Raw genomic sequence first — 15,518 nt, 5'->3', positions numbered from 1 at the left:
TTTGGGGGGCAGAAGAGCAGGTGGCGTGGACTCTGGAAGACCTCCGCACTTACAAGGGCGAGCGGTGAAAAAAACGAAGTGGCCTGCTTCACTCAGAAGAACCGCTGCATACACAATCACTCGTGTACGTGAGGAACAGGAAGTTAGTGCCCCAGCCTGGAGGGTGGCGGAATTCGGTGGAAGGGGAGGCGACGTCGTGCAAGAAACGAGAAAAACAACAACCAAAAGTCAAAATTCCCCCCCACAAAAAAACAAACAAAAAAAATCCCCAAAAACAAAACCCTGCCTTGAGATATTTTCTGTGTGCCTTTCAAAATGTTGAATATGTATGCATTCTTTTGAACTCTTCGTTTCGCCTCTCAGAGGCTGCGAAATTGCACGTTCCATTACGGCATCATCTAACCTGCGCCATTTCAGGGAAACGATTTCATGCAACCTTCTCGCAATGAAGAAGCGTCGCCTGGAGACGGCAGGTAAAATGCAGATGCTCCTAAAGCCAAAAAAGAAAGATCAATGCATTTCCTCTTTCCTTTTTAATCACTCGCTTTCAAAAAAACCCAGAAAAGAGAGACACATTTGTACATCAAACTTTTTTTAATAGAACACACTCACACCCAGAGGTTCAAGACTTAAGTCACTAAATTATTAAATTGCTCACTGAGGGGGAAAAGTATAATTCCATGAAAACTGGAGAATGCCTCACAGTACAAACAACGTAGCATTTGGTTTTCTCAAGAATCACTGCTACTTTTGCAAAATTTTCTCTGCGTTGGACACATTTGCGCCCAGTTCAAAATATGTAATGTAAATTTTTTTTTTAATACTACCATGCTCTACAGAGAAATGGGGTCTTTGTAAATCCACTTTATAGACCAACAATATTTACACCGAGGTAAGTAAATAAGATAGAGATGGTGAACTTTCCCCCACTAAATGCATTAGACGTGAACTTCCTTATCAGTGTCTCAGCACACTGACTGTTAAAAGACCGGCTTCCAGGGCTGGGAATGGTCTTTGTTACCCAATTAGTTTACCGACGACCCTGCGGTGTAATATTCCTGTTTGACAGCCCCGTACACACAACTTAATTCGACGGACCACCGAGGAGGACGAGCAGACGCTCTCCAGACACCTTCTCCCCGCACCTTATCGGGGTTTTTTATCTCCCTCCACCACGATAGCGCGGCGGAGGACTGGCAAAATCTGCATTTTTGCCGAATACTTTTCATGTTCTGCGGTTCATCCGTCTGGAGGTGATTTGACAGGGCTCTGTCATTGGGCCTGGGCAGAGGAGGGGGCGGGAACAGGGGGCAGTGTTTTGGGCCGGGCGGACTCGACGCCGCGGAGTGGCTGCCCTCATGCACGGGAGGTGAGAAGAGTCAAGCTCTGGGGCTCTTTGAACCTCTGGCTGGAGTGGCCAAAAATAATGACCTGAAGGCTCAAACGGAATAATGCACCATATCAGGGATGGTTCAGAGCTTCCTTCAGCCTCTGACACAGTTCTGTCCAATGATACCGCGCGTGAAAAAAGCACTGCATTAATAAAATGTTGTAGGTGGACTACTCTTTGGCTAGAATGGTAAGGCTTCAAAGAAATTTAGAAAACATGACTGCTATATAACACATATAATGTACTACAGAAATGGAGGCTTGCTACAAATGTTAAATATTCACCTGATATTTCCTTTTTATTCCTTTGAGGACTAATTATTCTTAATTATCACCAAGCATTAATCATGAATTATAAGAGTAGGACTTTTTCCCTCTCTTTGAAGTTGTTATCTTCATTATGTCATTATTATAATTGTGTAAATGATCAGGAATTATCTGTTTCCTCTGAGGTTCCGCAGGTACAGAAACAACACAGAGATTAAACCCCTGCTCTACATATGAAAAAGGAGGGAATGGGTTAAGATCTCTTAGCGGTAGGCTATGGTAGTTCTCTCAGTTAGCACCTACAATTTGTTAGTGCGGGGGCAATTACCATACACCACTTCAAACAATGCATTATAACAGAACAATTGCAAGCCGACCAAAACCAGTAGGAAAACATTTGTGCATTAATCTTCACTCCTTTTTCAAGGAAGTTCCTTTAGCTTCTGACGAGTGCGACCGTGACAATGACAGATGGCGAAGCAGCTGGTGGGACTCGAGTTCCTTCCACTTCCGTCGTTTTCTCCCCCGTGTTAATGTCCGCTCCGCGTTTGTGTAAACATATACATTTGGCAGCGTGTGCCAAAATGTATCAAACGACGAGGCACGGGCAACGTTACGTTAAACGGCGATGGTTGGTGAAAATTTCAGCCAGACGAAGGACAGCCATTTCCTCCGTTTCTGTGATCACTACGACTACAAACCGATGGGCTGTAGAAGCTGCACAAGCTTTATGAAGTGTAGTAAAATGGTTGAGAGCTGAGTTTGTAACTCAGGCACTCAGGCGAAGTACTGCTGTAGCAACCATGAGCACAGTACATAATTGACATTGGTGCATATCTATCTGTATAAATGTGTATTATATACACTACTACACAAGTCGAGCTGGATAAGAACAGTTGCTAAGCTAAGAAATAATACAAAAATAAAGTATTGGGAAAAAAAAGCTACTTTGCCTTTTCTAGTTCTCTATCAGTTGAGGGACAGGTAATTCCCTCTCCACCAGCACAAGCCCCCAGTAGACAGTAAGCTTCCTGAGGTTGGGCGGTTCAACCCCTGAAGCCTCAGCACTTGGGCTCTTATTTCAGTGAAGTTTCACAGTAGGCCAGCTGACTCCCTCCTGCACTGCCGTGCCGCGGTAGGAAGGTAGCCATCCCCTGGTGACGAGGTGGGAATCTCAGCTGTTCCCTATGAGCAGCCAGCTCATTAATGAGAAATGAGCCGCGTTCCATAAACGTGAGATGACTTCCACCCCCCCTGCCCCCCACTCCCCAAACGCCATCCCCTCATCCACAAACACACACACACATTCCCTCCCCATCCCTTTCCTCTGACTTCAGAGGACCGCTTTAAAAAATGAAGCAATTTTGCTTTGCTTAAGATATTCCCCTAGTTATTTTCATTGTCTCAAAGGGAAAGCAAGTGTGTTTTTTTTGATAGCCATATAGCTTGGAATGTCATTGCAGCAGAGCACAAGAGTATGATAACATTGAACAGGGGGTGGGGGTTGGGGAGTGTGTGTGTTTGGGTGGGGGGGAGTGGGGGGCTTTGGCAGTTCCTCGCTGCACTGAGACGAGATACTGACGTTTCGAGATGTGGAGTATTCTGTCCATGACCTCATGGTCCCGACCTCTGGATGGGAGTGTTACAGTTTTACGCATACAGTGACACAGTGAGCATTCCCACCGCATCCACCTAACCGTATGTATTTAACATCCCCAAACACACTGAGATGTGTGCTATACAAATATATTTTAAAGAGCTGTTTATCTTCAGCTCGATCGTGTAAGCCACATAGCCATAACCGTAAATACCATCCAAGCCACTGAATACCCTTGTTTTATCAGAGACATGTCATATCTCTTATGTGAGCTGTTTGTGCGTTGTTGTGTGATGTAAGGACAGCGAAATGTCAGGTTCACTTGTGGATCAAGTCAACCATGCATTATCTCCGACGTGTTTCTGAAGTGCACATCGGTTGCTGGTGCATGGCGGCACTGAGCATTTCGGTGGCCGTCACGCTCCAAAAGAGAAATGGACACAGATTCTAGGGAAAAGGGAAACGGGAGAGTTCGAAACGGCACTGAAATTGACTGACCAATGAGCCTCCAACTCACCCACTCACGCACAACCCCCACCCCCCACTCCCTATGGCTGATGATGTCATCTGTCTCTTAGTGTGCCTAATTGGTAGTTTATTGTAATGCAAGATGTCTGAAGCAAAATGTAAAAAAAAGACCTTTCCCTATAATTTAACAGAATGAATCCTGAAATTTGGTCATCTAGCTACCAATGCACCAAAGAAGGATTTACACAAAAATTAAAAAAAATAAGCGAGAATGAAGCAATTAATGCATAGAGTTCTTTTTTCGGTTGTTCAGAACCAAGTATGGCACTCATTAATCCATCACCATTTTATGCAAATAAAAATTCTCCCTGTCCAAAAATTGGCTTTGTTCCTAAAAATAATTGATGTGTGCAATTACAAATTGGTAGTCCAACTGTAGTTGTGTATCGTATTTGTTTAAATTATGCAACACTCTTTGAGCCATACAATTGCAAGGTCCAAGCCAATTAAAAAAACAAACAAACAAAAAAAAAAATGTAGGATTGTTTTGTTCATAACAAATAAATTAAAAAAAGAGCTTCATATAAGTCATTATAAGCAGCTTCAGTATGTAAATGGCACCCAAATGTCCCCTTGCTCATTAGGTTACCTTTAAGTTTTTTTTCCCAATATTCTACTGTCCATTGTGTCGAAAAAAAAGTGTGGACCTATCTCTGGCTCTTGTTTGCATACGTAATTGTATGAGGCTCTGTATGTGTGTGCCAGTATGAGAATGTGTGTGTTTTGTATGCGAGTGTGTGTGTGTGTGTGTGCGCGCATGTGCGTGTGCGTGTGTGTGCGTGTGTGTGTGTGTGTGTGAGCCCCATCCGTACTCCACTCTCAAGTCCCACTGATTCTCTTTTCCAGCCATGTTGAATCCTCTTTTCCTTATCAGCCGAGCGCAGGCCTGCATCAGGCTCTCCTTGCTATGACAGAGGCTACAACAATAGGCCCGCGATACCGCTGCTTAGCGCTGCGTTTCGGAGGGGAAACCTGCCACGGGCGCAGATTAACAACAACACACACACACACACACACAAAAAATAGATTGCAGCCTCCAAAACAAAACATTTTTCAGAATGCCTCCTCTTGATTAATGAAGTAATGACAAGAAGAAAAATATAATTTCTGTGCAGAAAAATCCGCCGCCACTTGTTAAAGTTTCGGGGAGCGAACAATAAACATATTGGAAGGGGAGGGTGGGGGCAGAAGAAAAAGGAGGAGATAAATGGGTTGAATGATGGGTTGAATAATTTCTGGAGCTTTTTTTGGAACGCGAGCCCCCCGTCCCTAACCCCCAAACCCGAACCACACAATAAACACACTCCTGAGCGCGACAGGCTCAACCTTTTTTTTTTCCTCTCGCGAGGTGCAAATTAAGACGGTATCTTGTCATTTTGCACATTCCTGCAGTCGGTGTGGGGAGCGCTCTCTGCGCCTGCATTGGGCGGGGGGGGTGGGGGGGCTTTGGGGGTGCTTCCGGGAACGCGAAGCCGAAACGACACCATGCTAGACCCCAAAGATCAGAGCGACTTTCCACATCGATTTGGATACGCTTTCCCCTTCAGCTAACAGCGCAGCATGCTGTTGACAAATTCAGAGGAGGGTTTTTTTTGGGGTGGGGGTGGGGGTGGGGGGTGGGGGGTTTGGGGGGGTGCCAGAACAACATCGGCTAAAGACTGTAAATATACACACCTGAAAATATGAAAAGACATAGTGTAAGGAAATGAATGCATTTTTTACAGAGGTAGAAATTAAAATGTGAATTGTTTATTGAAATAATTTTTTTATTCTGACTGGAATCCTTATGGTTAGTCCTGTTACGGCTCTTCCGATACAGTGTTATGTCTTGAAATAATAGAAATCACGGACAAAACATGAATATGAATTATGAGAAAATCTTTGGCCTATTCATTTGGCAAATGTGTTTCCTTCAACGTAATGTACATGATGATAAATCAACCCACAAATTGCCTAGCCTCACCAATTCTCATTGAAAGCTTCATGCATGTAAATCTGATAACCATTTTGGTTCCACTATTTTAATTTCACAGTCCAGCTATAGTAAAGAGAGAAAATGTCTTACATATATAGGGCAAATGTGCTGGCAACAAATGGTACAAAAGAATCAATTCACCCGTATAATGAACTAATATACACATTAGACCATATTTATCATCAAAAAATACTTAATGCTGAAGCAGACAAACTGGGCACATATCTATATCTGAGCCATGTCTATTTTTCTTATTACAATAAAACCTATTATAACTATGTTTCATATGGTTGTGTCATTTCCTACATACTTATAGCTTGGAACTATTTTCACCAATGCAATGTATGAACAAACTATCTTTATGATAAGTAAAGGGTGTTCATTAAGACATGACAGATTGAGTGTGTGAGGCCATTGAGTTCAACGTCTGAAAAAAAAAAAAACGTATGTTCTCAGAGGCACACACACAGGAGAGGAAAAGGGACAGGGAAGTGGATCCACGATATCCTTCCAGGACAAACAAAGGGCGGAAATGGCGGGTGAGGTGCCATGCACTTTGTGGCAGGTGCACATGGGACTGCAGGAAGACGTACTGTACTGCACAAGCAGGTAAGGGGAAGAGCTGCACCAACCAACGCATCGAGGAACCGCTCGTGAAGAGGAGTAACACTCTAAGCCCGCGTTCAGAAGTTAAGCGAAACAACAGACACACACAACAGACCTGGATCAAAACAAACATGCACACCAGACCCAGGTAAAATACGTATCTGAACTACTTAAACTCTAGATGGCAGTAAAATTTTAACGCTCCTTCAAAACGTTGATAATTTTCAACTTACCAAAGCATGCCATCATATGAAATGTTCTGAATGCTGAATATTCACAAATATAAATATTTTCTTTAAAATGGCCATGCATTTGCACTGCACTGGTGTATAAAGGGTTAAAGTTATTTCAAGACCCATGTCTATTCACTATTCACACACTCTCACACACACACACACACACGTACAAGCACTCACAAAAATGCCATTATAAAAACAGATATGACTTGCCAAGGGTCCACAGGAATATTGAAGGTACAAAAATGAATTTTCTGTAAGCTTTCCGTATAAGATACCCATTCCTTGATTTAAGCACTCTAATTAGCAGAGTTAATTTATTAATTGAACGTCACAGAAAGCCGTACCTTCATTAATGAACATCTAGGACGGAACCTAAATCTGCTACCAATTAATAGCTTCCACTTCCAAATCAATTATTAACACCTAAAATGGACTCCGGCTTCCAGCGGGTCCACTTGAGAGAAGCCACTGTCGGGTTCTACTGGGCCTGGGTAATTACCACATTTAAGACACCTGCTACTCAATTGCTTTGACCCAGAATGGTAATTTAGCCTGCATCGCAGACATTTATGTCTAGGTGTCAACATTAATTTGCGTTAATTTGGAGAGTGTGGCTCCGCGTGCCCACTCTGTCTGGAAGAGTGCGGTCGTCCCTCACCTGCGGAAGGCTGCCGGTGTAATTGGAGACTAATAGTCTGATTGATCTGCAGCAGAGGTGAGGAATGAGGCTCGTCCACAGCGGTCCCATCACTTAAGGGGAGAGCCCTGGATGGAAGGGCCGCAGACTTTTCCCATGCAGACTTATTCTCCCTGTCGTTTGGGAAAGGACCCCCCCCACCCCCCCTCAAAAATAACAAAACAAAAAACAAAACATAAAAAGCAAGAGCACCAACACACATGGCTTTGATTCAGTCATTATTTGTTTTTAACTTTATTGAATCCAGGCTTTAAGACGTCAGACTTTTCTATATTACTGTAAGTGTTCAACATTTTCACTTAAAGTGCCTTGCACACATGACTACCGGAATAGCTTCCAATTGATGTACCTGCCAACCATTATTGCATTGCTTTTTCATTATCTTGGGTAAATGACTGCACACACAGCTTACATGTTTACATGTTATCCATCTGGATATTCACTGAAGAAAGTTAAGTGCCTTGCTCAAAGGTGCAAGACTTGTGGCCTACCATTCGCTCTCAGTATGATGTGCTTTGTCCTTAACTTTAAATTATGAATTTAAACAAGCTTCTTTTCCATTGTTCTGCAGCACAATGAGCTTAGGCATTACTATAATTAAAAACAAAACAGTGCAAAGACTGATAAAAGTAAAAGATTAAGGCCACGATGCAGCATGGATAGGTTGAACCAAAGAGACCAAAGCGCTCATTTTCTTGTTTAAAATAACAGAAACAGTAACCGAAATGATCATATGAAAAGCCAACATGTCCAAACCAAGTTCTACAGTGAAGGCTACACATCTCACATGCCCATTGAGAGATGGGGCACACTGCCCAATTGAAGCCAGCGTTCTGGTGAAACGAGAGCAATCAAAAACGATTTAGAGATAGCGTAACTAGCCGTAGCAGCCTGTCAGAGCGCACGCTAGCACTTCGGGCCTCCCTCGGTTCAGCTCCCGCTAACAGCGGCGGCGCTTCGGCGCGAGCTCCATCTCGCCGCTGCCTTTGCCCCGTCCTGCTCAGCTGTGAAATCTGCCTTCCTTCTTGATAAACGGCAGAGATGTGACCCTATCTCCGTCCTGCAGATGCCGAGATTTCCTGTCATGCCTTTCTGTCGCCCTGCCGGGACGACCGCAACGCTCCATTCGGCGGTACCCCCCCCCACCCCCACACCCCCTCCCTCACACCCCCACCCCCGCCCCGATCGCAATCCATCAACCAGTCCGACCGCCTCAACCCACAGCAGGCGCGGTTCTGCTTGGCTCTCGCTGCCGTAACCCCCACCGGTCCCCCAGGCGCCGGGCCTTCCATCATGTCCCCTCCCCCGCTCGCCACGTCTGCGTCGCGCGCGCGCGCGTACATGTGTACCGGCTACGCACCTGACCTATCACGTCTCGGCTAATTTGTAATAATGACAACAAATGAACGTCGCACCGGAACCCCTACTTGGGAGTCCACTTGGCTAGAAGTGAACTTCATCTGTTGCGGAATTTCTCTAATTGACATTTAACAATGTGTCACTAATTCATTTCAGCATGGACTGCTTTTTTTTTCTCGTAGTTCTTACAAGAGGGGCAACTGTGTGCCAGATAAATGTGTTCCGATCGGTCAGGTCACCGGAATCACCACACTGTAGAAGCAGTTCATATTCTGTCCAGCTCGGAATTCAAAAAAAAGTGTGACAACTGACATCGATGCTATAGCTGGCTGGTGAGGGTAATTCTTTTGCCTCTATAGTTTCAAAATTTCAAATGACACAGAAAAAATGGTATTGCCTAGATTTAATAGCCTCTTGAGGTCATGCTTCATAAAAAAAAAAATGTTGAAATTCCCTCTCGGGGAAGGTTGCAGACTCATGAAGCGATCAAGGTTTATTTCTACCTCAAATGCTATATTGCACCTTCTGACCCTATGGAAAAAAAAAACCATTGGCCTGACATGCATCAAAACTATTGAGCTCTCTCCACTCAACTAGAACTCAGCATTTCTCTTCGTTCTGTCCGTTATCTTCTCTCTCAGTGCTGGTAATACAGTACGTTTTTTTTCTAAATGTCATGTACGGGGCCGTTTGAAGAAAAGAGACTGTAAGACAAAAGCATACAACCGTTTTTTTTTTCCATTGCTGGAACCTTTCTTCCATTGGAGGGAACACTACAGCTGGGTGGGGAAGGACAGCGACCACAATGCTACATGCTGCCAATTATTACATTACATTACATTACAGGCATTTAGCAGACGCTCTTATCCAGAGCGACTTACACAGCTTTTTACAAAGCATTTTTACATTGTATCCATTTATACAGCTGGATGTATGCTGAAGCAATGCAGGTTAAGTACCTTGCTCAAGGGTACAACGGCAGTGTCCTTACCCGGGATTCGAACCTGCGACCTTTCGGTTACAAGTCTAGTTCCTTACCCACTGTGCTACACTCCGTCCATTTGACGTATGAATTTGAATTATGACGTATTGCTAAATTTATGGACAGTTATTTTAATACATATCCTGTGATTCCACCCCCAATGTAAAATACATAAACCTTCAGCACAACTCGTCACGCTGTTAAGTGTAGGCCCAGAGAAATGCATTGCCATTAATGAAAATAGGCGACGCCTCTCTTCACCACAGTCCAATGCACCCTGGGAGATGGGAGAGCGGGAAATGTAATAATTGTATGTCATAAAAATGTATTGTAACTCCATGAGAAATGAAGTAAAAGCAAGGAAGAGGTGGTGGGCCATTCACTACACTTAACGAGGTGTTCTTTTAATTAAGACCTGAATATCAGGACTCAGTTGGCAGCCATATTCCAGAGGGACAGCTCTTCGGATACGGAGAGTGGTGCGGTAAGAACAAACCACTCTGTTGGTCGGTGTGTCTATGAGAACAGACTCAATAGAGATGGTTTACACTCAGAGGAAGAAAATCCCAGCCTCCCTTTAATGTGCTAAAGCTTTCACAAACATGCAGTTTCCTTGCAAGGATAGTGTTAATTCAACACTGAAAGTGTTAATTCAACACTTACAGATGTAATTTCCTACTCAGTCAAGGGCACTCTATTAGTGTAAAACCTACTCTATCATGTACATTTACACATTTGCACTTCTCTGCAGGTTGTCAGAATAACAATATTTTTGGTAGTGTATTGAATGTTGTTTCTTTTCTCCTATGTGTTGCTCTGGGAATGGTGGTGTGTGCATCGTTTTGCACACCCCTGGCCATTCCACGTATATGGAGACAGCACAGGTTAGACTATTTATGCTTAAAGCATTTCATCTTCCAGAAGCCAAGGTTTTAATACTTTCTTCCTTCTGTTTTTCCTCAAACCTGGAACCCAGCAAGAACCTCGTGTAATTCTGTACAATTCTGTACTTCTGTTCCAAGCATAGTCATAAACTCTATATTTCACTAAGATAATCTACAGTAAATTTCTGTAACAACAATATCCCCCTTCTGATAACAGTGTGCGTAATCTCTACAACCTGTCTTTACATATCTGTAAATAGATTGAAGTTGGCAGTAAATAAAATGTTAAAAAATAAGCTGTAATTGCAGTGTAATAACTTAAAATGTTGCTTCTCAGCACAAAAGTAACTTTTAAATACAAAAGATATATAGAGTTGAGTCTGTTTCCATTTGGACCATTTTGCAACAGCTTGTAAAATGCAAGAAGGGACAAGAGCTTTGAAACAGTCAGAAGTGTTCAGAGAATGATTTAATAAAGGTATGCGTTAAAGTAATCCTGCAGAAAGGGACCTCTGAGTCCTCAGTCCTAGCGGACTGTTCCTTATGTTTCTTAACAGGATAACTGTGAGATTCGTTACAATTCTTAATAAGTATTCCTTAATTAATCCAAACACAAAATTAAATATTAAACCCTAAAGGATTTTTTTCCACAAGAGCAGCCAGGTCAACGCAGATTTTTTTTTTAAAGTAGTTAAAAGAACTTAACGAGGATGTTTGAACAAGTGGGGCCAGCTGACTGCTGTAAAGCTGTGTTGAGAATAACATCAAATATAATGGATGGTAACTTCATTCAACTGAGATCTGGACCGAACTCAAAATCCACCAATTAAAACCATTTAGTCATAAAATATGCAGATTAAAGAGTTAAAATGGATGCACTTCAAAGCCTTTTGTTAGGCCAATTTCATTCCAGAACCGTCAACTCTACGGGCTTGGTTTGTGTCGGGGTGTCATGGGAATTTTTTTCCCTTCGTCTATTAAAATTGGCTTTGACATGCTCCGTTGTATTTGTGCCGACAACTTTCTAGTAACGATTAAGAGAGTGGGGAAGACTTTTGAGGAAAATCAAAAGCACAAATATAAAAAATAGAAACGCCTGACCGCATTACTTTAAAGGAGGGGAAAGTTCAAAGGACATCGTCGTAACCGACAGCGAGTGCACCTTGAAGTGCTTGGCCACACACGCACACACGCACACACACACACACACACAAAACAACATTTCCAGGAAAACATGACGCTGGCATGCAGTGACGTACCACGCCGCTTCCGTCAGTGCCCATCTCGATCTTCCCCTCAAACGGCCCCCAAGTCGTGCCCACCGGGAGCTGCTGACGACTGTGAATCCGCCGCTCCCCTTCTTTGTGGAAAACATCCAGCTCTCCTAAAAGGGCAGGCAATAAAAATACTCGGTCACACAACTCTCACTCGGTCAAAAAACGAGTTCACATTCACGCGCTCCAGCAAGACGAATCGCAGCCATTCAAAAATATAAGCCGCAGTTTACATACTTGCGCCAAATTTAACATGATCGAACCGATTAGACAGAGTGTAAGAAAAATAACTCTCCAGAAGCCTTCTTTGAAAGACTTTTTCCTTTCTTATAATCTCAATGAGATGTCACAGGCTCAGTTGCTGGCAGCATGACTATTTCTGTTATTCCAGGAAGGCCCCTTGTTAGTACTCTGCAGAACTCCAGTTAATTAACTGTGTAATAGGATAGGACTGTTAGCGCAGCGTGCCCTGCTATCTTATCTCTTAGATTTAGTGTACTTTTTTCGGACAGCGATTAATCAAATAGTTATGATAATAGACTCCTGGTCACGACTCCGTTTCTGGGGAAAGTCACGGGCCTCTCAAGTGCACATTTCCGCGTGGTTGCCTTGACAACACCCTGGGCCTGAGTTCAGGGGGCCTACGCCTGGGCAGAATGTTTAGGTCCTCCAAAATGCTTTTTGCTACCTTATGCGTTCCCTGACTCTGACTTCATCAGTGTTATGACTTCTCCATTAATAGTAACAGACCTTTTCTAGTGCACTTAGGATTGCATTTTTCTGTCTCTCACTCTGTGTTGAGGCATAATATCACTGAGTTGTTTTCTGCGCATTCTACCGCTACAGACATGAAACACACACTAGCACAGTATTCATAAACAACAGTTTAGGTCTGTTTACTGTATTAAGCATAGCAAGCATGGTCAAAATGTGACAGTAAAATCATTTATGGGCTTCGTAACCAATTCAGGCAAAAACATGGTGATCTAAACAGTTGCCTATTTTTACGTACCAAGATCTGCTTGTGACATATCAATATGTCCGCATGTTAGTATGTGCCTTAAATGTTCTTTTTCATACAGCAAATGTGCAACATTACGCCAATACATATTTCACTATTGTTTTCTAAATCAGAGGAATCTTGATAATCAAAAAGGGTTGTCTGATGGTAATATAATTGAATGTTTTTATCTTTAATCTTTTAAGGACCAGATGGTTGGAGACGTATTGTTTTTCTAACAATAGTTGAGCCTGGGGAACTTTCATGTGCTTGCTCAATTACATAATTTTGCCTATTAATTGGAAAACTGCAGCAAAACCACATAACAACACGTGGTTTATTTCACATATTACTTCCTAATGCGCAATAGAAAGTGCGTCCTCCCTGATGGGGTGATGCTGTAAAACTGACCCCATATTTTGTGTAAAATTTCATTTAGTTCGACAAACCAAACAAGCCCTAAATTAACTCAACACACAGCTTCATTTACAGAGGTATACGGGCACATTTTTTCACTCCTTTAGCCTGCATTTCCTCCGAAGGTCCCACTGAGATCAGGCACCTCTTTCACAAGAGAGACCTGTTCCAAAAAACATCTGAGACAGAGCAAGAGTTTCTGTTCGCCGGGCCGCCCCAAAAACGATAGCCGGTCGGCTGAACTCCTCGTCCGCGAATCACCGCGGGAAAGAAATGTGACCCAAACGTTTCTCCCTCTTAGCCTCTGAAGCACACTGAGCCCCCCCCCCGCCCATGCAGCAGGAAGGTGGGGTAAGCTCATTAAAACAAAATAATTAAGCATTCAGGCACAGCTGGTAAGCATCAGAGAGAGACGCACTCAGAGCACAGGCTGTGCTTGATGCATTCTGTTTGTCCTCTGATAAGGCTACCGGCCTTTAACCACTTGGAAGCGAGTTCACATTTAGCCCCGCTTGACACTTCGGGAAGTCGTCTCCGGCGGGCAAGAGTACATTTTTTTTTTTTTTTTTTTTTTTTTTTGGGTGGAAAGGATATTTGAGGGAAGGGGTGCTCACTGATTGGGTGCCAGTTGTTTGTGTCCCCTTCCAAATGTAGCCAGAGGACCTTGCGTCCCAGCTGGCTTTTCACAGCTGTTGCTCCTGGAGACAAACATAATCCGGGGGAAAAATGCGGAATCCCTCACGACAACGATCCGAGTGGGCCGCTCCCTCCCTTCAGCAGAGATATGAACATTTAAGTTACTAATTCTGCTAGAAGTCATAAACCTTAGAAGCAGCCTCCTGGAACCCCTTCAGATTTACTGTTTCCTATTTGAACATCTGTTTTGTCAGATGTTGCCAACAATGTCTGGTGGTTCTCCATGTAAAAATGACATGGTAGGAAAATCAGCCATTTTGAGGAAAAGGATCATTTATCTCTGAACAATATGTTAGTATTCCAAGCTATACCAGTTACAATAAACCTCTTTTTTTGTCCTTTGTTCTATTTCAGTTGGATAGCCTCTTTAATTAGGCATGACCGCAAAATGTGTGACTGTTACCCAAGCAAGCCATTAGTCATAGGATATCCTGTTTCCCTTAAGCATGTGACAGCAGGGGTAGGAGGCTCTGTTTGGTATGGGGTATCATACTGAAACGGGGTGAAAGGCAGTTTAAACTGCACATGGCACAGTCAGAATGTTGCTTTCCTTTCAGAGCCTGGTAATTTTAAAATGCATTTTAATAATACTAATGTTTTTAATTACATAGCAAACTAATATACTAGGGTTTGAAATCCTAGATCAAGTCACAGACCACAGATTTCAACATGGGGTTTAAAATGTGGTTTATGGTGTATGATTTTGGAAACCCAACAGTCACCAGCACAGATCTCCTTAAATTGGCAATTGGGTGTTCATATGGCAGCAGTGTGGAGGGCACAGACCATCTAAGTGCTTGTATTCTGCAGTGTGGGTGCCAGATGTGGTTGACCATGGACTACAGTGGCTCTTTCCTTTATGCAAGATTGAGATTAAGATTGAGCCATAATGGTGCAGTAAAGCTTTTCTTTATCCATGCACAAACATGTTTTGTATGTAAATCATTATCAGAACATGATTAGTTTCATTTCGCTCAACAATGAAATATCATATTCTGTTAAATTCTCAACCTGCTAGACTAATGTTCGATGTCCCGTATCTCATAGTTCTGCTGAGTATGGATCTAATCATTGAATCGTTGCCTTTCCACCAAAAATTGAGAGACTTAATAAATTTAAGAATATCTGCAATATTTTCATTAAGGCCAATCCTCAAAGTAATATTGCTCCTCCACACAGTTCATCCTCAACACTGAAATGCCACAGTCTTGGCAAGAGGGAACTGATGATGTGACTAAAGACACCCCCCCCAACCAACCCCAACCCCCCAGCCCCCCAGCACCCCCCCACCCCCGATAAGATCATCATCTGTCGCTAGACTCTAGGGTCTGTTCCTGCTCTCCACAGATACTTGGCAGCCCAATGAATGTCCCTTTGTGTGGAGAGATCCTCCTCAGATAGCACCAAGATGCTCCACGCTGGCATCTGTTTGTTTTCTGTTATGGCAAAGAGGAGGAAGGGACCTCATCTCTCCCTTCGATGGCATATGACTGAATGCTAACAAGCTCCTTGGATGGCAGAAAGCCAACTGCGTGCGTGATTTAAAAAAAAAAAAAAAAAAAAACAAGAGAAAAAAACGGGCACATTGGTGCGAGCGGGGAATTGACC

General features: G+C 43.1%; 1 protein-coding gene across 1 annotated transcript in view; it reads right to left on the bottom strand.

Annotated features, from left to right (window-relative positions):
- Positions 1 to 15,518, bottom strand: part of zfpm2a (zinc finger protein, FOG family member 2a) — a 150,019-nt gene that overhangs the window by 63,576 nt on the left and 70,925 nt on the right. Inside the window, exon 4 of the mRNA XM_064338055.1 lies at positions 11,783 to 11,907. Within this exon, the coding sequence (XP_064194125.1) occupies positions 11,783 to 11,907 (125 nt within the window). The remainder of the gene's footprint in view (positions 1 to 11,782; positions 11,908 to 15,518) is intronic.

Source organism: Anguilla rostrata, chromosome 1, assembly GCF_018555375.3.
Source record: "Anguilla rostrata isolate EN2019 chromosome 1, ASM1855537v3, whole genome shotgun sequence".
Classification (NCBI taxonomy): domain Eukaryota; kingdom Metazoa; phylum Chordata; class Actinopteri; order Anguilliformes; family Anguillidae; genus Anguilla; species Anguilla rostrata.
This window is presented reverse-complemented; position numbering and strand designations above follow the sequence as displayed.